General features: G+C 28.2%; 1 protein-coding gene across 2 annotated transcripts; it reads left to right on the top strand.

The window, feature by feature from the left end:
• Nucleotides 1–17,075: 17,075 nt before the first annotated feature.
• On the top strand, nt 17,076–20,905 carry LOC110623666 (protein NRT1/ PTR FAMILY 5.6). Of its 2 annotated transcripts, none has more exons than XM_021768670.2 (4): nt 17,076–17,417; nt 18,218–18,435; nt 18,929–19,473; nt 19,828–20,905. In XM_021768670.2, exons 1-4 carry the CDS (start codon nt 17,282–17,284, stop codon nt 20,690–20,692), a joined length of 1,764 nt encoding a protein of 587 aa, XP_021624362.1. In that variant the 5' UTR covers nt 17,076–17,281; the 3' UTR covers nt 20,693–20,905. The 2 variants fall into 2 exon arrangements, with proteins under 2 accessions (XP_021624362.1, XP_021624363.1); XM_021768671.2 differs by having other exon boundaries at nt 17,279–17,417; nt 18,231–18,435.
• The last annotated feature ends 1,733 nt before the right edge of the window (nt 20,906–22,638 follow it).

The following is a 22,638-nucleotide window of genomic DNA, read 5'->3' as shown; positions in this document are numbered from 1 at the left end:
ATGTGCATTGATGCAAAAAGAGAATATGATTCCAGATTTTCTTTTGAAGGAATAGGATATTTCTCATTAAGATGTGACATGGAAGTAATCTCAATCTGGAAAATGGTTTATCCTATCCATTGTACCATCATAATTATCCTCTACAAGATACTAAGTTGTGTCTTCCACCAAAACCTTACCTTCTAGTTGGTTTATTAACTTGATGAGGAGTCTGTTTTCATCTTGTTTACATGATCAACATGATCAAATTTGGTAAACCGCACCTAGGTTTCCTATAATTGGGCTAAGGGAATCACTACTTAGATCCTGTAAGATCTTCAATGCATTTCTTTCCTTGGTACTGCTAACACAGTCAACCCATATCAACACACTTCTTTCTACAATTTCTCCCAAAGCATGAGTGGTTTAGTGGGCTGTTGCACTCTTCCTTTTTGACCCACTCATGTTAGTGAATCCCATTTCTATATATGGAATTTTCTCTTCATAATTTACCTACAAATTTATTTCCTTACATGGAAGATTGAAAAGTTATCAATTATCTCGCCCGACTTATTTTGGGTGCTGACCCCTCTAAAATTTTTAAAAAATTTTGAAATTTTTTAGAAGTATATAGGTAATTTTTTTTAAAACATAAGAAATTATCATTATATCCCTACATATTTAGAAAACTTACCAACTCATCCTTATTTTAAAATTATTTAATTAAATCATCATTATATTTTATAATTTCAAATTTTTTAATCTATTTATTAAAATTTTTTTTACTATTTAGTCCCTCATCTTTTATATTATTTTTCAATTCAAAAAATTTGCTTCTCATTTTCAAGATTTCAAATTCAAGTCTCCACTTAAATTTTTTCTTAGGTTATTCACTCATTATTTAATTTATTTTTATATATCATTTTTAAGTTATAATTTTTATTTATTTATCTCACTTAGTTATTAATCTATTTATACGATTGAAATTATATAAAAATAATTTTTAATGGGTTAGAATAATTTAAAAAAAAAAATTAAATTTCAATAGTAAACCTGTATTAAAATATTATATTATTTTAATTTTTTTTTATAGATTTGTATATTACATCAATAGCAGAAAGAATTTTTTTATAGTAAATATCATTAAAAGTCGACTCTATAGTGAGAAACCATAAATAATTAATTGATAACTTATATTGAAAGATATATTTGCAAATGCTGATAATGATATTATTAAAAATATTTTTTAATAAATGAAAAATAGATGAGAATGACTATGATTTAATTATAATAGTTATTTTCTGAATATAAATTTTTTACACGTATTAAAAAAAGATAATTTATTTTATTAATTTTTTAATTATACTATTTTAAAAATATTAAATTTTATTAAATATTAAGAAATATTTTGAATACTTGTTTGAAAAAATAATAATTAATGATAGATTGATTTAAAAATAACATAAAATTAAATAGGACTATAATAGTTAATTATATATTATTATAATGATATTTATTTAAATTAAATTCCTGAACTGAATTTTTACATCCGTCAAGTGATCATGCAAGTGCTTTTCTTTTCATGATGTTGAGTTGAAACCAATATTCTTCTTTGCCTTCCTCCGTAATGATGTTCCTGTGGTTGTAATCAAGAAATCAACCTCTACATTTTACTCGATTGACATCATAAAAATTCATATTTTGTTGTTTTGTTTGGTTGTGCTGTTTCTGTGTTTGACTATACAGTGGTATCCATTATCACGATGCATGCCTCACTTCGCTATCCAGCTACTTTGGCAATATTGAAATATCTGTACTTCTCTAATAATCTTTGTTGCGAAATGGATAGCTTGGCGTGGCCATGTGTTACTGCTAAAAAGTTAAGTTTTCTTCCACTTTCATCAATGATCAATGAAGGGATTATGGTGTTCACTGTTTGTACTCCCATAATGTTATATGCTGCTACTGTACTAATGCTTCTTCTCATCTATGTTGACTAGGAAAAGCAGAATTGTGTCATGAAGATGGATGCAGCATATGTAGGGGTTTAATCGAATCGAGTCGAATCGAGTTTTTGTAAAAATTAGACTCGTTTATTAAAAAATTTTATAAGCTCGAGCTCGACTCGAACTCTAATATTAAGCTCGAACTCGACTCAAAAATTAAATATTATAATCGAGTTCGATTCGAACTCGACTCATGAAAAATTCGTTTAAACTAATAATGAGTATAATTAAAATTCAAGCTCGACTAAAAGGCTCGTTTAAACTAAATAACGAGTTTAATTCAAGCTCAAACTCAAAAACTCGATTAAAAAGCTCATTTAAACTAATAAAAAAGCTCATTTAAACTAATAACGAGTTTAATTTAAGTTCGAACCCGAAAGCTCAATTAAAAAACTCGTTAATAAAATTTAATTAATTTAAAATTATAAATATTAAAATTTTAAACTAGAAGGTCAAAAGAGATTTTAACAAAATTAAATATAATTTAATTAAAGTATACTATAACCAAATCTTTTATTTAAAATATAATAGAAAATAAAATCTATATTTTCTATATTTATAGAGTAGTTTTGAATTGACTCGTGAAAAACTCGTTTAAACTAATAACGAATGTAATTGAAACTCAAGCTCGATTAAAAGGCTCGTTTAAACTAAATAATGAATTTAATTCAAGTTCGAACTTGAAAACTCGATTAAAAAGCTCATTTAAACTAATAACGAGTCTAATTTAAGTTCGAACTCGAAAGTTTAATTAAAAAACTCGTTGAGAAAATTTAATTAATTTAAATTTTTAAATATTAAAATTTTAAATTAAAAGATTAAAAAGATTTTAATAAAATTAAATATAATTTAATTAAAGTATACTATAACCAAATCCTTTATTTAAAATATAATATAGTGAAATATTTATTTACAAAGGAGTTTTACCCTTCTATCTTTATAAGTCAGATAAGATTCTGACGATGGATAAGAATATTATTTCAATAATTTTTAATATTTCATAAGTAAAATAAGTTGTAGTGATTTTATAAAAATGTGTTTATGGTCTAGTGGTTAATGAAAATGGTTTTTCAAAAATTTTGATTTGAATTAAATGTTTTTCTTTTTTATTATTTAAATTTTAATATTTAAATTTTTTATTTTTTTATTATTTAGGTTTTAATATTTAAATATTTATTTATTTATATATATCAAATAATATTTATTATTCAAATACTAATTATAAACTTTTAATTAATTATATAAAATATATTTAATATAAAATTAATAATATAATATTAAATTTAATAATAATTTATTTAAATATTTATATTACATCAAAAATTAATTGAAATATATATAGTAAATATATAAATCTATATATAAATAGTCGTGAGAGAATGAGGGAGTTTCTTTTTAAATTATATAATTCTTTTTAAATTACATGGTTTTAATTAAATTTGTATAATTTTATTCTTAATATCAATAAATATTTTTATATAAAATTTATTAATATGTTATCATTCATTTCATTATTCATATATTATTATTTATTTTTATTTAAATATATAATTTATATTAAATTATTTTATTATATAAAAAATACTATACATATAATATAAATATAAAATAATACATAAAATAAATATATTAATATAAGTATAATCAATTAAATTATATAATTATATATATACATTATATTATTCAGATTTTATTAATAGAATCATATTGATTTATATTTAAATTATATAAAAATTTTAATTTATAAAATTAAGCGAATTATATTAAGTAGAAAAATAATCATACATATACAATATATTTATATAAACATATGAAAATAATAATAATAACAATAATTTATTAAGAAATTTAATACTGTCTACATAATATATAAATTAAGAATATAGTTATATAATTAAGAGATAGAAATATAAAAATTTACAATATATATAGTAAATAGATTAAGCTGAGGGGTATAATAGAATCGAGTCGAATCTCTTAACGAGTCTGCTCGATGAGCATATTAATGAGTCTGCTCGACGAGCATCTTAATGAGTCTGCTTAACGAGCCTGTTCACGAGTCTCTTAACGAGTCCGTTCATGAGGGTTTTAATTAGTCAGCTTGCGAATTTTAACGAACCGAATACTACAAAACTCAAATTTAACTTGTTTAATAAACGAGCTTAAAAATTAAACTTGAATTCGGCTCGTTTAGAAATCGAATTGAGTCCGATCGAATTTTTATCAAGTCGAATATCAAATAATTTATAAATAGTTTGATTGGTTTACAGTTCTAAAAATATGCGAGTTAGACAGGGCGATAGACATCTGTGCAAGACAATCTCAATCCAAAGACAATCTAAATCCAAAGAATCAGAAAAATGCATGTAAAGATTGATCCTTTTCTGATAGTTACTTGATATTTATCCAACACGAAACTACTTTAATGCTTTCTTTCTCTTTCATTTGTTTTTTTTTTTTTTTTCCCTTTTTTTCCTATCTCTTACTGAAGAAATGAAATGACTCATGCTTCATGTTGCATTGGCTACAGTTGGCGTCATTAGAGAGGAGGTGGTGGATAAAGGGATCTTGCTTTGATTGTATGGCTTTGTTGCTTGAGATTAAAAGCTAATCTGTCTCAGCAACCAAACAAAATACATGATTTTGGTATGTTGAAACTTTGATAGGACAAATTGGAGACGCAACTTTGATGGTCCAGATTTAACAGCAACAATATTAGAAGCACAAATTTTTCCTTTTGGATCTAGTTTGGGAGGACCAATTCCAGATTTAACAGCAACAGTATCGTTTATTTTTTAAGATTAATCATCAACTTTGGGAGGACCAATTCCTAAATTTTTCCTTTTGGATCTAGTTTCCTTAATATTGAAAGACTCTTTAGATAATTTGAGAAAATTCATATTTATATATAATTTAAGAAAGAAAAAAAATTACTTATATTATTTTAAAATAATTTATAAGAATTAATTCTATTATTTTAGAAATATTTTTTTTATTTTTTTAAATAATTGAATCTCTTAATATCTTCGCAAGTTGGAAAAAAAATATCAAATATTCTCAACTTGACCTTTAAATTAGAGAAAATAAGTGGAGTCAGTTGTTTAGTGAAAATGCCAGCGAGTTGAGTGGCCGAGATAGAAAATAATTTAAAAACATCAATTTGCACTTTTTCTAGAAAAAGATGACAATCCAATCCAATGTGTTTTGTACACTCATGAAAAATAGGATTCGCAGCAATGTGAAAAGCATTTTGAAATCCATCGCAAGGGATTGATAAGTAACCTGAAAATCATGAAACAAATATGTTAACTATTGTAATTACAAGTGAGAGCAACAAGAGTTTTATACTCAACCTCAAAAGATGAACGAGAAATTGTGTGTTATTTTTTGGATTTCCTTGATATCAAAGAAGAGTTAAGAAAGATATAAAAGCCAATAACAAATCTTCGAGTGTTAATACATCCAACCCAATCAGAATCACTAAAACCTTTTAACTAAAAATCAAATGTTGCAGAAAATAAAATACTAGAATTTGGATAGCTCTTAATATATCTGAGAACCCTGTGGGCTGTCTACAAATGAAAATCAATAGAATACGATAGGTACTAACTTAACTGTTGAATAAAATAAGTCAGATTAAGTCTTGTAGTAGTAAGATATTATAATTTGCTAACAAGTCTTCTGTATCTAAAAAGATTAGACAAAAGAGTGTCTTTATCATTTTAAAGTTTAAGGATACTGCTCATTGGTGTTTGAATAGGTTTGGAGGCAAGGTAATTTGTATCAGAAAGAATATCTAAAACATATTTTCTTTGATTAAGCATAAAACCCTTGGAAGATCCGACAATCTCTAATCCCAAAAAAAATTTAAGGTTTCTCAAGTATTTGATTTTGAAGGAGGTCTCAAGAAAATCTTTAACAAGTTGTATCTCTTTCATATTATTGCCAGCAAGAATAATGTCATCCACATAGACCAATAGAGCAGTAAAAGAAGAAGAGTTATGTTTAATAAAGAGAGAATAATAAGATTTACTCTGAATATAACCAAAATTAAGTAAAATAGTAGAGAGTTTGAAAGCTTGTAGACTTTATTAGGTGCAGTGGTATGAATGTTAGTGTATTTGCTCTAGGCCATTATTTTGGACTTTTTATATGTCATTTTGATTATTAATAAAATATGTTTTATTATCATTATTATTTGTTTGCATATTACATAATAATGATTAACATTCCTGGTTATTTATTATTATGGTGATAATAGTAAAATATGACTAGTATGATTATTGATTGATAATCATAAGATGATTATGTATATGTTGATATAATTCAATAATAATAGACACTTGTTAGAGAACAAAGTATTGGATAATCATACTAGTCATATGACTAGTATGATTATTGATTGATAATCATAAGATGATTATGTATATGTTGATATAATTCAATAATAATAGACACTTGTTAGAGAACAAAGTATTGGATGGACTCACATTGAGATCACTACATAGGTTATTGTCGGAAGTGAATCTCAAGATAGTTATGTTTTAATCTTTTGACTTGAAATTGTCATAGTTTTGAACATAAAGACTGTTATATTTTGACATAACCAAATATTGTCTTTAATCGAATAATCATAAAGGTTATGATTGAGTATAATAAAAATTATGTAGAGGATATTCAACAATCAAGATAGAAATTATCTTCTGGGCCTCTCGATAAGTGGTGAGATTGAGAAATGCATGGCCGTGCACAAATGAATTGATAGTGTGGTCAATATCATTTGGTTTCATCAGTCTACTTAGAGATCGAGAAATCACAAGTTTAAAACATTATAAGTTTGACATTGACCATTGCTTATGTTCAAAATAGATATCGTAGGACAAATGGATTAATACATGTTCTATTTATTAGGATTTATCGGACTATCGATCCTCATATTAATTGGGTAGTCATAATGTCTTGCTAAATGCCGCTTATGATGTATGAGTCTTGTAGGACTATACCTACTGCCAATTAATGTGAGCCTATTTGGTCACACACAAAAAACGTCGTTGATACGCTATGTCATATTAATGAGCTAAAAGCTCATTAGTATAATTAATAATAATAAAAATGTTGTTATTATTAATATTAATTATTTATTATTATAAGATAATAATATTTAAAAGATCTACGGTCTATCTGTAACTATTACAGATAAAAGATTTTTCCCCTTTCTTTTTTGAAAAAAGACTTATCACATGGATATTTGAGTATCTGCGAGATTGCGATAGTTGGTTATGAACACTAACTCTTTTACAAAAAAAAAATATGGGAAAAACAAAAAGATTGAAAAATGAATAAAACCTCTTCTGCGAATTGCGGGAGTAAGATTTTTGTAGTGATCGCTTTTATGGGCTACAGATTGGGAGCACATAGCTTATCCATCCGTTGAGAGAGCTAGCACCTTAGACGGAAAACTTTCGTGTGGATACTATTGAGGGTGTTCATTTCAAAAGCAACACCATCAGTCCGAAACTGTATCTTCTCGTTGAGTTTAACAGGTGTAACACCCGGCTAATTTTTGACGTCGGAATTTCCACTTTTCGATGGAATCTCCATCGAAATCCGAAATCTCGAAGCTGGAACCTTTAGAAGGGTAAAATAGGGTTTTGAAAAAAATGAATTTGAATCTTTTAAAAAGGTTTTAAAGGTTCAATCGCCGAATCTTAAGGTTCGGCCGCTGAAGGTGGTTCCTCCAGCCACCTATAAAAGGCCTCCAACCCGAAAATCGAGAGAGTTTTCTCCATCTTCGGGCAGAGGTAAGCCTTTTCTCTGTTCTTGCTGTTTTGTGCTTCAAATCTTTGGAGAATTCTCAAGTTTCCACCTTGTTGTTGAAGATTCGAATTGGAACTTCAATTTCTTGGCTTTGGAGACCTTCGGAAAGCTTTTTCCCCTCTTCCTTCAAGTGGTTTTTAGTTGCATGTGTTCTGTCTTCTTCAAGAGGTAAGTTGATCCTTGCTTCTTCTATGTATTCTGAAGTTTTAAATTAAGTTTTTACAAGTTGTTGGGACATGCATGGATATTTATCTAAAAAGTTTAAGGTTAATGTTAGTTTTTGTGTGAAATATTTTCTCTTGAGAATTTGCGATTTGCATGTTGAGTTTAGAGCTAGTTTTAAGGTCCCTGTTGTGTGTTAGGTGGTTATGGTAGCTGATAGTTGTTGCATGCGAGTTTAGTTGTGTTTTGGAGGCTGAATGCTAGGACAGAAACGAGTTTTGCCTAAACTGGAGAACCCAGGTTCGGCCGCCGAAGTAAGGTTCGGCCGCTGAACCTACAGGAAGAGGCAGCCTTTTGGCCGCCTAAACTGCCCCCGAAAGTATTGACTTTTGGATCTGTAAAGGGTTTAGACCGCCGAACCTATCCTTGAAAGTTACTGACTTTCGGATCTGTGAAGAGCTTTAGGCCGTCGAACCTGCCCCTGAAAGTTACTGACCTTCAGATCTGTGAGGGACCTTCAGTCGCCGAATCTGCCGCCGAAAATCCCCTGTTCAGCCTTCCCCTACTTGTTTTATACACATGTTTTGATATGTTTTAGGGGGTTCTTGGGGAGTTGTTTAGAGTCTTGTAAAGGTTATGTTTGGTCTCTCATTTGAGTCCATCTGTGTAGGATCGGACTTGGGAGACCGTAGAGGCCTGGAGTGAAATAACTGCGTCAGTTTTAGGCGAGCGTCAGTCAGAGGTGAGTAGAATTGAACTAATCTATTATTTTAAAAGTAATCAAGCTTTTTAAGCATGCTCATGCATCACGAATGCTATGTATATATATTAGGTTGCTTGCATTAGAATTCACGAATATTATGTATTGCATAATTTACTGTTGTTGTAGATCGATGTTGGATGACCCACTAGCTCTCGAGTATGATATGTTATGATGTATACGGAAATCCAATTCGAGACCCATTCTACGCCCCTGGCAATATGTAAGAGAAAGTTCAGGTCGAGACCCATTTTACACCCCTGGCACTATGGATTTATTATGTTATGTTATGTTTAAGAGGAAGTCCTGAGGAGCACATCCATCGTGGGCCAGACACTATTGGAATTTGTAGAGGGTTACTAGTGATAAATTCATCTTGATGTGGATTGTCTGACTTGTGACGCATTTCATTCAATCATATGTTTATTGAAATATTTTTATGTTCTGTACACTAGACTCTTGGGATCATTATTTCCTTCTCGATGACGTATATACTATCTTTACCAAGAATTACAAACCTGGAACCATTATTATCCGCTTTAGGAAATTTTTTAGCTTTCTTGTTTTGGAGCCGTCTACTGCGCCTTGTAACCTGCATCCACTCCCTAAATTGCTCCTTGTTCACTAGCTCCTCTAGCACTGTCCCTGTTCTGGGTGTTTCGCCATTGCCAACAACTTCTTCTTTGAACAAACACAGGTTGCTCCGATGGTCAACTCTACCACAATCAAAACAGATTTATAGCAAGTTCTCATATTTGATTATCTGAATTCGATTCTTGATGTTAACTTTTGATGTCAGTGGTGTTTTCAAATTGATCGAAACTGAAATTCTTGCAAACTTTCCATGAATGACATCAGACGTATTGGTGTTGATTTTAATGATCCTTCCTACTGATGAACCAATTTTACGCAGCATTTTCTCATGATAGAGATGAAGAGGCAGGTTTGGCAATCTAATCCAAACTACTGCTTGATCAAGCATAATTTAGCCACATTTTTATTATATTTATTACTGTTTATTTACACATTTTTCTAGCTTAATTTGTGTTTTTGTTATGTTTTTACAGAAAAGGAAGAAATTGGGAAGTTAGAGAAAAAGTGAAGAAAAAGCTGGAAAAGTGATTGGGTCTGAGTGATTTGGCCAAATCACTCGCAGGAACTGGCCAAATCACTCACAGAGACAGAAACTGGACTGAATCCCAGAAAGCGATTGGGGCAAATTGGGCAAGTGATTTGCCCAAATCACTCGCAGAAACTGCCCAAATCACCTTGACAGCAGAAGTTGACAGCAGAGCGGGAAAAGTGCAGAAATTAGAAATTCGAATTATCAGAAGTCCAAATCTAACTCAATCACTACCAACATAATTCCAGGAGCCACGAGACAATTTCTCACCTAAGGAATTCCTTTTACAATTAAAATCCACATCCAAAGAGGAATCAAAGACCAAGTGAAGAAGGGATTTCAAAACCCTAGATGGATGAGATTCTCCAACTATAAAAGAGCAACCTCCAAACCAGCAAAGGCAGCTCTTTCTGCATCTGCCATCTTCGGAAATTCTCCAGCAACACAGCATAAACTTTCCTTCTTTCTTTTCTTCTTTATTTTTGTGTATTTTAGTCACCATGAGTGGCTAAATTCATTATTTTCTAGTTGAAGTTGAGAATATTCAGATTTGTGATGAATTGGGAGGTTTAATACTCCATTGTTGAACTCTTGCTTGTTTCAATATTTATGCAATCTGATCTTTTCCATAATTATTACTTTGCTTTTAGAATCAATAAGGGCCCATTGCTTTTAAATTGCTTAAGTGATAAATTGTTTGAATGATTTAGGTCCGTAATTGCTTAAATTGTTTGAACATAAATATAATCAGTTGCATAACCTAGCCTTGATCACGCGGTTGGCAAGGATAGAATTGGGTTTCTCTAAGTCTTAATGCGATCAACGGTTGTTCGATGCTAAATGCCCCAAGGACGTTCCTTGGCAACTTATTGATCAGTGTTTGATTAGCGAACGTTTCCTAATAGAACTAGAACTAAGAAGGAATTTGGATTGTGAGAAGCGTCTTCCACAACCAAAACTGATTTATTGAAATCAAATAGGAGTCTTTAATAATCAATGATCAATTCTGAACAAACTGAATTAGGCTCACACTTCAACTAGAATCTCTTTCCCATTGATATTCTCACTTATTTAAATTATTCTTCTCTTTTGCTTTTAGCTTTTAACTCATCAAAACAAACCCCCCTCTTTTACTTATTTGTTATTACTTGCCTTAGTCATTATTAGGAAGATACTTGGTGTCAATTCCCTGTGGTTCGACCCTATTGCCACTATCTGCAAATTTATTTGTTGATTGATAATAGGTTATTTTTTACGGCTTCGACAACCGCTTATCACTGCTAAATCAATAACGTCACGGAAAACATCAAAAGATGGTTGTACAAGCAAATAACTGCCTAGCATATAAAAAATTATCATTAAAAAATTTCATTTTTTAGTCCAAAATTTTTCTAAATTATCATTAAAAAATTAAATAAAATCATCAGAATATAAAAACTTAAATTTTCACCTTTTGAAAAGTAAAAATGATTTTAACATTACCTGCCATTTCTCCTTTCGTTTTTTTTCCCCTCTCTTTTAGAAGATAAAAAAAATTTTGAGATTACTCATTTTTATTAGTGTTGTCACTTAAGTAGCCGTGTTTTTGCAACGGGTATAAAATTATTATCTTATACTTAATAATTTAGCAATAATTTAAAACTATTATAAAGAAAATTCACTATTAATAATATATTTTAATAAAAAATTTATTTTATATTCATTAAAATTATAATTTTAGCTATACTTTTTATCCATTGCAAAAAAATAATTAAACAGTTACCTTATGTTTAGCAATGAAAACAAATATAGTTAAATTTTAAATCGTTATTTTTTTTATTTATGACTATAGTTAAATTATATAAAATAATAATTTACAGTGATGGCCTTATATATCTTTGTAGTAATGATTTTTAAAAAATAACTTCTGATGACCGGACTTCCTTTGCCCTGAACGAGACCGGGCCCAAGAGGAGAACAATAGCCCAAAGCCCATCAAGTCCTCCTTAAGCAAGATCGACCCAGCGTTTCAAGTTTCGATCCAGACACGCAAAGTAGGCCAGATCCACCATGAGCCCGAATTCAATAAGAAGAAGTCCAACCCAGTGAAGTGATGCGGGAGAGAATAGTAAGCCCAAACACCTCGCCGCCCTACCCGCATGTGTACCGAAGAGAATTAAATGACCGCCTGGCGTGGAGAGGGGGTTTGACACGTCCGTACGTACGAGCCTGAGTGACATAGATAGGTAGCATAATGGCAGGGGCAGGTAAAAAAGGGGAGGTCTTCTCTTTAAAGGCTTCCTTCCTTTCTCCTTCCGGGACCGTTTTTTATTTTCTCTCTACAACTCTTACCCAAATATACTATTCTAACTCATAAAATCTGACTTGAACATCGGAGGGTTTCCACCAGGACATCCCCGGTAGACGCCTGACCATTTTTCTCTATTTTGCAAGTCCTTTCATCAAATAGAACATTGAGAGACCCATTTGATGGATCCATATGATGGACCAAAAAGAAAATCAGATCTATCATGGAGTCGGAGGAGAAAAAGATTTATCAACTTCATTTAAAAAAGTTATTTTTCATACTTTTACAAATTTTATTAGAATTTTTTATATAAATTTATTAATATATTTTATTTTTAAATTAAAATTAAATAATAAAAAATAAATTATTTTATTAAAAATATAGTCTAAAATATAAATTATTTTCCATAAAAAAAATCAGATTCTAAATATCAAATTCTCTTCAAATCTAATTAAATAACTCAACGTAAAATTAATTTAATTTATAATGAAATTCATTTACATCAAATAATTTTTAATTATAGGGTTAATGCATTTCGAGTATTTTATTTTTTCAAATTAAAAAATAATGGCTTTTTCAAATTTAAATACGCACGTTTTGAGTTTTAGCTTTTATATGCAGATCAAATTAATTAAGAGAGAAAATTGGACGGTATATATAATCATTTAAATGCTTTATACGTTAAAAAATATATTTTAAAAAAAATGTTTTTTACAAAATAAATGAAAAATATCTATTAATTAATTTTTCATACTAAATATATTTAGATTTTTCTTTTTTAATATTTAACTGAAATTAATTAATAATTTTAATATATTTTTTAAAACTAAATAATAATTTTTCAGCATAAATGGAAAACGTGTTAGCTGGGGAAATCCCTGGTTGTTTAATTTAAGTTGATGATGATTAGATTGAGAGTGGTCTGACCACTATTCAAAATTTGAACATCTTATCAAACTAAGCCACCAAATGCCCAATTGATCAGCATCACCATTCACCAGCAATTGCTTAGATTTTCCATGCCTAATTAATTCTTTTTTCTCAATAAAATTTAATCCCATTTTCCACCTCTCACCACTAAAATCCTATTCGAGGATAATTTCAAAAATAGTAAAAATATTAATTAAATATTATAAATGTATTTTTTTATAATTCACCCATTCAATCATTAAATATTATAAAAACACTAAATATTCTTTTCAAAATTATTGGCAAACAGAATTTTAGTGGTTGATCAATTGGATTATAAAAGGTTTACTTTTTGTGACTTTTAATTAGCCAGGCTCGGAATATCCACCGCCTTCTTATAATTTTTATCTATTTTATTTTTTTATATATATTAAAAAATATAATTTTTAACTTTTTAATTATATCCATATTTAAATATATTAAATTTTATTTAATATTAAAAATATTTTAAAAATTTTCTTAAAAATTATGATAAAATTAAATAGAATTATAATATTCTATTTATATATTATTATAATCTAAATAATAATAATCCATTTTTTACAGCTTGGAATCTGTGAGGTTTTTATCTGTTGCCTCAAAGATTTTCAAAGTGTATCAGGATTACGTGTTAATTTGGAATTGGTTGAGTAAGAGCTTGCGATCTGAAATAAGGTAGTTGTAGGGAAGTTAATTTGGAATTTGATTACTTTCGAGGATTCTTCATAGATTGTGTAGGATATTAAAATAAATATTTTAATATAATGTATTTTTAATAGGTAGATTCCTCTAAAAAAGTTTAATAAAAAATTTCTGGCATGATTTGTTTTGAAATTGAAATCTAAATCCAACCTTCAACTCAAAATTAAAATAAAATTAATTATAATTAGTGTTGAATTGAAACGGTTAATTTAATTAAATTTCATACTAAACTTAAAACTAAACCAAAATTCAAATACGAACCATGTTTGTTGATCCACTGTAAACTAAAATTGTAAAAAATTATAATAATTATAAATAATATATTATTTGAGAAAAAGGTAAAAAATGATTCTACTTAAATTTTATTAATGGTAATTTAAATTCTTAAACAATATAAAATTACATCTTCTTAGGAGATAAGCTTTTTTATTTATAAAAAATTTTAAATAAATTTAAATTATAGCACTCACAACATAATTTGATAGTAAATATATCTGAATAAATCTGAGTAGTAGAATATTTTTTTAATATATTAAAAATAAAATAACTAATTTAACGTGTTTATTTAGTCTGTAAAATCAACTTTGAAAATATTATATTATTATTATAAAATAAATTTTAATTTATTCAGTGAGAATTCGATAAGTTCAATTTAAATTTATTTGAAATTTAAAATTTTAATATTTATAATAATCGAATGAAAATGATTTTGAACAAAAAATCAAATTGATTTAAATTTTTTATATTTTATTTTTAATATTTTAAAATTTAATTGAAATATTTCAATTATAATTATAATTTAGTCTCTTTATATTATAAAAAATAATATATTATTATTAATTGGTTTAATTATATTAATTTTTTTTTATCAAAATTGAATCAAATCAAAATAATTAAAATTTTTAAAATTAAAAATCAAACCAAATCAAAAGGAATAAAAAACTGAATTAAATTTTAAAATTAATTTAATTCGATTAATTTTTTTAATTTAATAATACTATTCACTCTTAATTATTAATATTTAAATTTTTTTTATTAAAATTACAAAGAGATAAAAAATTAAAAAATAAAATATAACATCTTTTAAATTTATTTGAATGTGCGATGACTGACTATTTGAGATTCCACTCAATGTTTATGGAAGGCATTTGTCTATTGGTCTGCCAGTTGGGGAACTTGTTTAATCATCATATGCTTAGCATAATTAATGGTCCATTAACCATTGATTAATAAAAAATTATAAAAATTTTGCTAAGCATTACCATTAGATTCTTCAAGAATTATCATTATAATTATCATTAATTTTTTGACAAATGGAACACCCAACTTCTCCTTTCTCCAACCAAACCACTTAGATAATATAGAAACAGGAGTAATCCAAAATAAATAAATAAATTGTGAAAAATAATTTATATTTGAAAAAATATTTTGTGAATTGTTTTATAAAAATATTTTTTAATAAAATAATATTTAATTTTAATTTAAAAAATAAAACATTTTTACATATTGCCCTAATTTTCAAAAATTTGCATCAGTGGGGAGAACATGCAGCAATAACCACTAACCATTAATAGGACAGGTTTTGATTTGTGTTATTTCAAATTCCCATAATTCATGTAATTAACCATATTGTAAAATCAGTTATTCATATCTTTATACAAATTGAAATAATTTTTCAGTAAAGTTTAATTAAATGAATTTCAATGCATTTTTACAATTAAAAATATATTTTAGAATAAAGTTTGAAATTGATTGGCCAAGAAAAATATAATCCTATCTTAGCTTGTAATATTACTTTTTTTTTTTAGTGGGGCTTGAACTTGAGTCTATTATTTGGCCTTTATTTATTGGATCTAACTAGATATACATAGAAAATAAAATAAAATCCATCATATTTAAAATTTTTCTTTAGTGTAAAATGTTTCAAAATTCTAGAATAAGCTTAAACCTAGCTTCCTATCTATTACAACCTAAAATACTATACACATGAAGCATCAAGTTCAAACCACTTACTAGTGATTTGCTGTTGCCCTGTAAACTTTAATTTGTATAATAATCAAAGTTGGGTTAGTAAGTTTAATTTAATATTCCAAAGCCCTAATCTAGCTGAAGAACTTTAGACCATATCTCTTGGAAGCCTTTTTGCTTAGATTATTACAGGACTTAATTAATTCAATTTATCTATAATTATGCTTAATTAGCAAATTTCTTATATATTTAATTAAGAAAATTTTTTAAAAAATTACCTTGTAAAGCACCTTTTCTCAGTAGGATTTTATGATTTAATTTGCAATATAATTAGTATAATGAGACTTTTCTCAATAATATTTAATAAAATATAATTTAATTCTTATTATTTAGTGAAATCTATATATTGTAAAAGATAATTATAATATTTAAAATTAATTGTAAAAGAATACAAATAAAATAAAAATTTATGACTAAATTAAATGTAAGGACTAAATTATGTGTTTTATTAAATTTTAAGGATTAAAATAGGATTTAATATAATTACTATTTATTAACCATGATAGAAGGAAAATATTATGTGTAAAGTTATAGAATCTTTTTTATCAAGAATCTTATTTAAAATATCACTAAACTATAATTTTTTTTTTTAAAATTGCACCATTAATTAAGCTTCAATGACACACCAATTAAAGCACTGGACATTTTAATTGAACAAAAAATCCATTGGTTCGGTGTTTTATTCAATATCCGGTCTTGATCGAATAATACTACATCCAACATGTTTTCATTTGATTAATTCAGATTCATACCGGAAATACTCATTAAAAAGCAAAACACCAATTAAAGCATTAGACAATTTAATTGAACAATAAATCCATCGGTTTGGTGTCTTATATCAACATCTAGTCTTGATTGAATAATACTACACCCAACATGTTTTCATTCGATTAATTCAGATTCATATTTTGATACCTTATATCAACATCCAGTTTTGATTGAATAATACTGTACTCAACATGTTTTTATTCGATTAATTCAAATTCATGCCGGGAAAACTCATTAAAAAACAAAACACTCTCTTTCAAATTTTTTAAAGGTATTCTGTATATAAGATTCAAAATTAGAGAAAAAATTCGCAACATCATCTCATTTCTTGGGTTGTTTTTATTTTATTTTAATAATATAATATTAATATTTCATGGTTACAAATTAATCAAATAAAAAAATAATTAAAATAAATAAGAGGGGACATAATTATGAGGCCAAATAACATTTTCTAAATTGTAGAAAGCATACCATTTTCTCTTTCACAATAATTGCATACAAGCAACTCTTTCTTTCTTCTCATGCGATTAGAAACCTGTCAAATAAAGATTTTTTTTTTTTTTTTTGCCAAAAATAAGGAGTCAACTTAGCAAAATCCTCTTCTATATAAAGGGTGAGAGCCAAACTCACTTTCTCCACAACCTCTTGGCCTCACTCAACTGGTAGTATAGCTAATATCCATAAACTTGGCTTTTTCAAAAATGGAGCCGAGCAAAGATGGTGAAGCAAGAAGCATTGATAAAGAAAAATGGGTTTATGATTCTTCTGTGGATCATAAAGGAAGGATTCCTCTCCGTGCTTCCACCGGTGTTTGGAAAGCTTCTCTTTTTATTATCGGTAAGAACTAACCGCCGATTTTATATTTTTTTTTAAATGCTTGAGAGTGTATTTTTTGTTAATAAACATAAAAATTAAGGGCTGCAATTTTAAAAAAAAAATAGATGAAAAGCATATTTTTAAAAGCAAATTGAATTTTTATATAAAATTTAAAAGTGAAATTATATATTATATATTTAATTTATTTATTAACTAAATATATATATATATGCAATTTTTATAAGAGTGGCTGTACTATTCCATATTCCATATCTACGGAGATAAGCAAATTAATTAATTAGTAGGAATGAATTGATTCCAATCTAAAAACCAGTGGAGTCCATTTGCAATGTTAAAGTTAGTACTACGATTCTTATCCAATCTAACTTTATTTCTTATATATCCATATGCTTTTGGATATTATATAATAATATGAATGACAATAGTGCCTCACCTCATTTTTTTTATTCTATTTGTGTCATCTGCAAATTAAATATTTTTTTCATTTTTACTTAATTCAATGATTATAGTGATTTTTGGTATAAAATTTGACTTTTTTTTTCTCTTTTTCTTCATGCTGGTAAAAACGTTTTAAATATTGAATTAACTTAAATCGAATCAAATCAAATCGAAAAAAATAAAAATTAAATTAAAATTTTAAACTAATTTAATTTCATCGACTTGTCTAATGTGAACCGAATACTGTTTATTTTAAATATTGAAATAAGGATCGAATTTAGAACGTAAAAGATATTTTTAACCGAGTGGATTAAGCAAACATATTTTATGTCAGATTTTGATTGATGTATAACATATGGCAGCAATTGAATTCAGTGAGAGGCTGAGTTACTTTGGAATAGCAACGAGCTTGATAATTTACATGACAAAGGTGATGCATGAAGACTTGAAAACGGCAGCCAGGAGTGTAAACTGTTGGGCTGGTGTTACCACCTTGATGCCTCTGCTTGGTGGCTTTGTTGCTGATGCTTACTTGGGTCGATTCTCCACTGTTCTTGTTTCCACCATAACCTACCTTCTGGTAATCTCATTTTTCATTTCCATTATTATTGGGGAAAAACAAATAGAGATTATCCACAATCTTAAATCAATAGCTCATTGCTAAGATGGTTCATATATTCAGTGCAGTTGTTTCAGTATATAGGTAGGTTTAGATTTGGTTTATTTCATAAAAAATATTTTATAAGCGGAAAATTAATTTTTATTATTTAATTATAATATTTAAAAAAATAAAACTTTATTGACAAAAAATATTTGCTAGATTAATTAAATCTTTGTGAAACTAAATATAAATATTTAATTTAATAGCTATAAAAATTCACATATGAAATCGAGTTTATATTAAACACATAAAATCTTATCTCATATATTCCTGAAATAATTTGATTTTCACAGATTTATTTATTGCAAACCGATTTTTTTTACAAAAACAAGTTGTTGAATTTTTGCCTTTAATTTCCTAAGTTTTTATTCAAACTTATTTTGCAACATTACTGGAACGGCCTTTTTTCCAGGGTTTGATTCTCTTAACATTGACCCAATTCGTCCCGAGTCTCAAAACATGTGAAGCAGATGTTTGTCCAGAGCCACGGAAGGTCCATGAAGTGATCTTCTTCATCGCCATCTACTTGATCTCCATAGGAACTGGAGGACATAAACCTTCTTTAGAGAGTTTTGGAGCCGATCAATTTGATGATGATCACATCGAAGAAAGAAGGAAAAAGATGTCGTATTTTAATTGGTGGAGCTTTGGCCTATGCAGTGGAGTCCTACTTGGTGTGACATTGATTGTTTATGTACAGGATCATATGAGCTGGGGAGCTGCAGATATTGTTCTCACTGTAGTTATGGCTCTATCGCTAGTCATCTTCATTGTAGGAAGGCCATTTTACCGTTTTCGGGTGCCGAAAGGCAGCCCCTTGACCCCCATGCTGCAGGTTCTTGTTGCTGCTATGAAGAAAAGAAACCTGCCAAATCCTTCCAATCCTGATGATCTCTATGAAGCACCCAAGTCGCAGATGGACCAAGGGAGGCTTCTTTGCCATACCCATAAGCTCAAGTAAACAAACTACTTTTTTCTACCAAAAACAGAAGGGGAAAAAAAAATCATGGTCAGATTTCACTATGATAAACTGAACCTTTTGTGACGAAATTTTATTGGGAAAAATATCATCACTAGAGTATACTGAAATTTTTTAATAAACACCAAAATTTTGCTACTAAATACTAAATATCTCCACTAAAACTTTTAGTCTCGGATTTTAAGTGGCAAACTAAAATTCGTCACTATATTTTAGTGGTAAATTTTACACTGCAGAGTTTATCCTACTAAAAGTCTAATTTCTTTAATGTTGAAAGATATATTCATTATATTTCCAATAATAATTCGTGTATACTGGAAAAAAAATTGCAGATTTCTAGACAAAGCGGCTGTTTTAGAATATAAAGAAAATGCTGCCGAGAAGCAAAATCCTTGGAGACTTGCAACCGTGACAGAGGTGGAGGAAATGAAGCTTATTCTCAATATGATACCAATTTGGATAGCTACCTTACCATTTGGAATTTGTGTAGCACAAGCCTCCACATTCTTTATCAAGCAATGCACCACAATGAACCGAAAGATCGCTAATGGTTTCTTAATCCCTCCAGCTTCTATATTTGCACTTGCAGCCATTGGAATGATAATCTCCGTCACCATTTACGAGAAGGTCCTAGTACCAGTACTAAGAAGGTTGACAAGAAACGAGCGAGGCATCCCAATCCTCCAAAGAATAGGCATTGGAATGCTTTTTTCAATTGCTTCAATGGTTGTCTCAGCCATGGTAGAGAGAAAGAGACTAAGTGTTGTGGAGAAGGATCCCCTCAAGGGTTCACTCTCAATGAGTGTGTTTTGGCTGGCTCCACAATTTTTTATCACAGGCATAGGAGATGGATTTACACTAGTGGGATTGCAAGAGTATTTCTATGATCAAGTTCCTGATTCAATGAGAAGCCTAGGCATTGCTTTCTACCTTAGTGTGATTGGGGCTGCAAACTTTGTTAGTAGTCTGCTAATAACAGTTGTGGATCATGTTACAGAGAAATATGGCAAGAGCTGGTTTGGGAAGGACTTGAATAGTAGTCGTTTAGACAATTTTTACTGGCTATTAGCAGGGATTGCTACAACAAATATGATAATCTATGTGTTGTTGGCCAAGCAATATTCTTATAAAAATGTGAATAGGAAGGTGGCTGTGGGTGATTGCTCTGGGGATGATTGGATAAGCTCCGTGGCCTGAAATTAAGGAAAGTTTCCCTAAATTGTGTATAAATAACATGTCTTATAATGCATTTTACTCGGTATTTTAAGTCTGCTATGCTTCAGCATGTATATAATCAAAAAATTAAAAAAAAAAACTCATGATTTGTGCCGATTATTTCATGTCCAGCTGGGGTGATGGAATCCAATGAAGCTAAATTTCTAGCCATCAGTAAAGCTTTATTCTTTGTCAGTATTACAACTAAATCTGTTGGAATCCATAAATTCAAAAATTATTGAATTAGATTTTAAGAATGTTATGAGATCAACTTAGGATTTAGATTCTGCTCCTTGGAGATTCTCAGAGTTTATTAATACCATAGTGAGCTATTGCCACTTGTTGCCATCTTTGGTAATAAATAACATTCTTAAGCAAATTCTTTAGTTGTTTTCCTGGAAAACAAGGGCCAAATAGATTTGAAGACTTTATTTCTTTTGATGTTGCACGATTTTTTGGTTCATTTGCTGATGTGTCTACACTGATTTGGAGTCGTTTCATCTGCAGTTGATTAGATCTTCTGCTTTTTAATTTTGGATGTGTGTTTTTTGTTTTGTTTTTGGATGTTTATGGATTATCTGGACATATTTTACTTTGATTTGTACTATGTGTTTTCAGGTTAGCATGATTTATATAAGTTAGGTGTATGTAAGTGAAGCAGAGGAATATGTCGTTTAAAGCACACAGAAAAGAAAACAAGAAACGATGCGTTTTGTATTTATGTACATAATAGTCTAGAAAGTTCTAGTAGTCAGGAGAAGGTTATAGCTGTACAACCAATTCTATTGTTTTGTTAGCTTTCACGTGGTTCTGATTTTAATATATAAGTACAATTCCTGTCAATAAAAAATATCTCATTTTTCCTCTCATTTTTTTCTCACAAATTTGTTATGATTTTCCATGGTACCAAAGCATTTTTCTGTGTAATTTCTCTCTCTCTTGTAGTCTAAAATCTTATTTTACTTATAAGATCTAGCTAATTACTTCTCTCCAAATAATCAATTCTCCTTGTAATTTCTTGATTCAAGCCTAACTTCAACTTTTGATTGAATGGATATCTAGAAGGGTTCAATGAATATAAGCAAGGAAAGAAAAAGTGACTCGATTGCTCAAGTTGATGAGACTCCTCTAAAAAGTGAAGACATATATGCACCACAGAAGATTGACCTAACCATAGAAATGCTAATGCAAGAAATGATGAAGTTGCATCAAAAACTACAATCAAGGTAACAATGAAAATACTACTAACGAGTAGGGTGTTCAGTGGTTGATTTGGATCAAACTTGGATTAAATTTAGATTTAAATCATTTTCATTTATCACAATATATAATTAATTGATTTTGTAACCAAATACAATCCAAATCCAAATCATATATCGTTTTAATTTATTAACCATTCAAACTATCTACTAGCTCCACACCTCATCGACTATTAAAAATATAATGAGAAATCATTAAGATCTCAACTATAAATTTATTAACATAATAAAAGCACAATCGAAAAATATAAATTAGAATGTATCATAAATAATTAAATGAAAATAAAATAATTAAATTTATATATTAAATTTCAAATAATAACAAAGCAAAAAAATCTAATTAATTTTATAAATTATACACTTTTAAATCTTATAAATTAAAAAAGAATTTAATTTCAAAATAAAAATTATAACTTTAATTTCAATTTTTCAGAAATTAAAAAAATTAAAATAATTTCTGCATATTATTTTAATTATTTTCAGAAATGCGACTAATTTTATAGAAATTAAAAAATAAAATATATTTTACACATTGAAACTAAATACAAAAACTAAGTAGAGGAGATAAAAGTTAAAATTCAGGATGTGTAATTGAATATAAAATAGTTATTTATTGATTAACCAACAAACCAATTGGATAAAATATCCAAGCCAATCCAATATAATAAT

This window comes from Manihot esculenta, chromosome 9, assembly GCF_001659605.2.
Source record: "Manihot esculenta cultivar AM560-2 chromosome 9, M.esculenta_v8, whole genome shotgun sequence".
In the NCBI taxonomy this organism is placed as follows: domain Eukaryota; kingdom Viridiplantae; phylum Streptophyta; class Magnoliopsida; order Malpighiales; family Euphorbiaceae; genus Manihot; species Manihot esculenta.
Note: the sequence above shows the minus strand (reverse complement) of the source record. Positions and strands in the feature narration are given on the sequence as shown.

Excerpts from the sequence above, each read along its gene's own strand:
- LOC110623666 (XM_021768670.2), top strand. The coding sequence starts at position 17,282 with ATGGAGCCGAGCAAAGATGGTGAAGCAAGAAGCATTGATAAAGAAAAA. Across the intron at positions 17,418-18,217 it reads AGCTTCTCTTTTTATTATCG|CAATTGAATTCAGTGAGAGG; the intron begins GTAAGAACTAAC and ends AACATATGGCAG. Across the intron at positions 19,474-19,827 it reads TGCCATACCCATAAGCTCAA|ATTTCTAGACAAAGCGGCTG; the intron begins GTAAACAAACTA and ends AAAAAATTGCAG.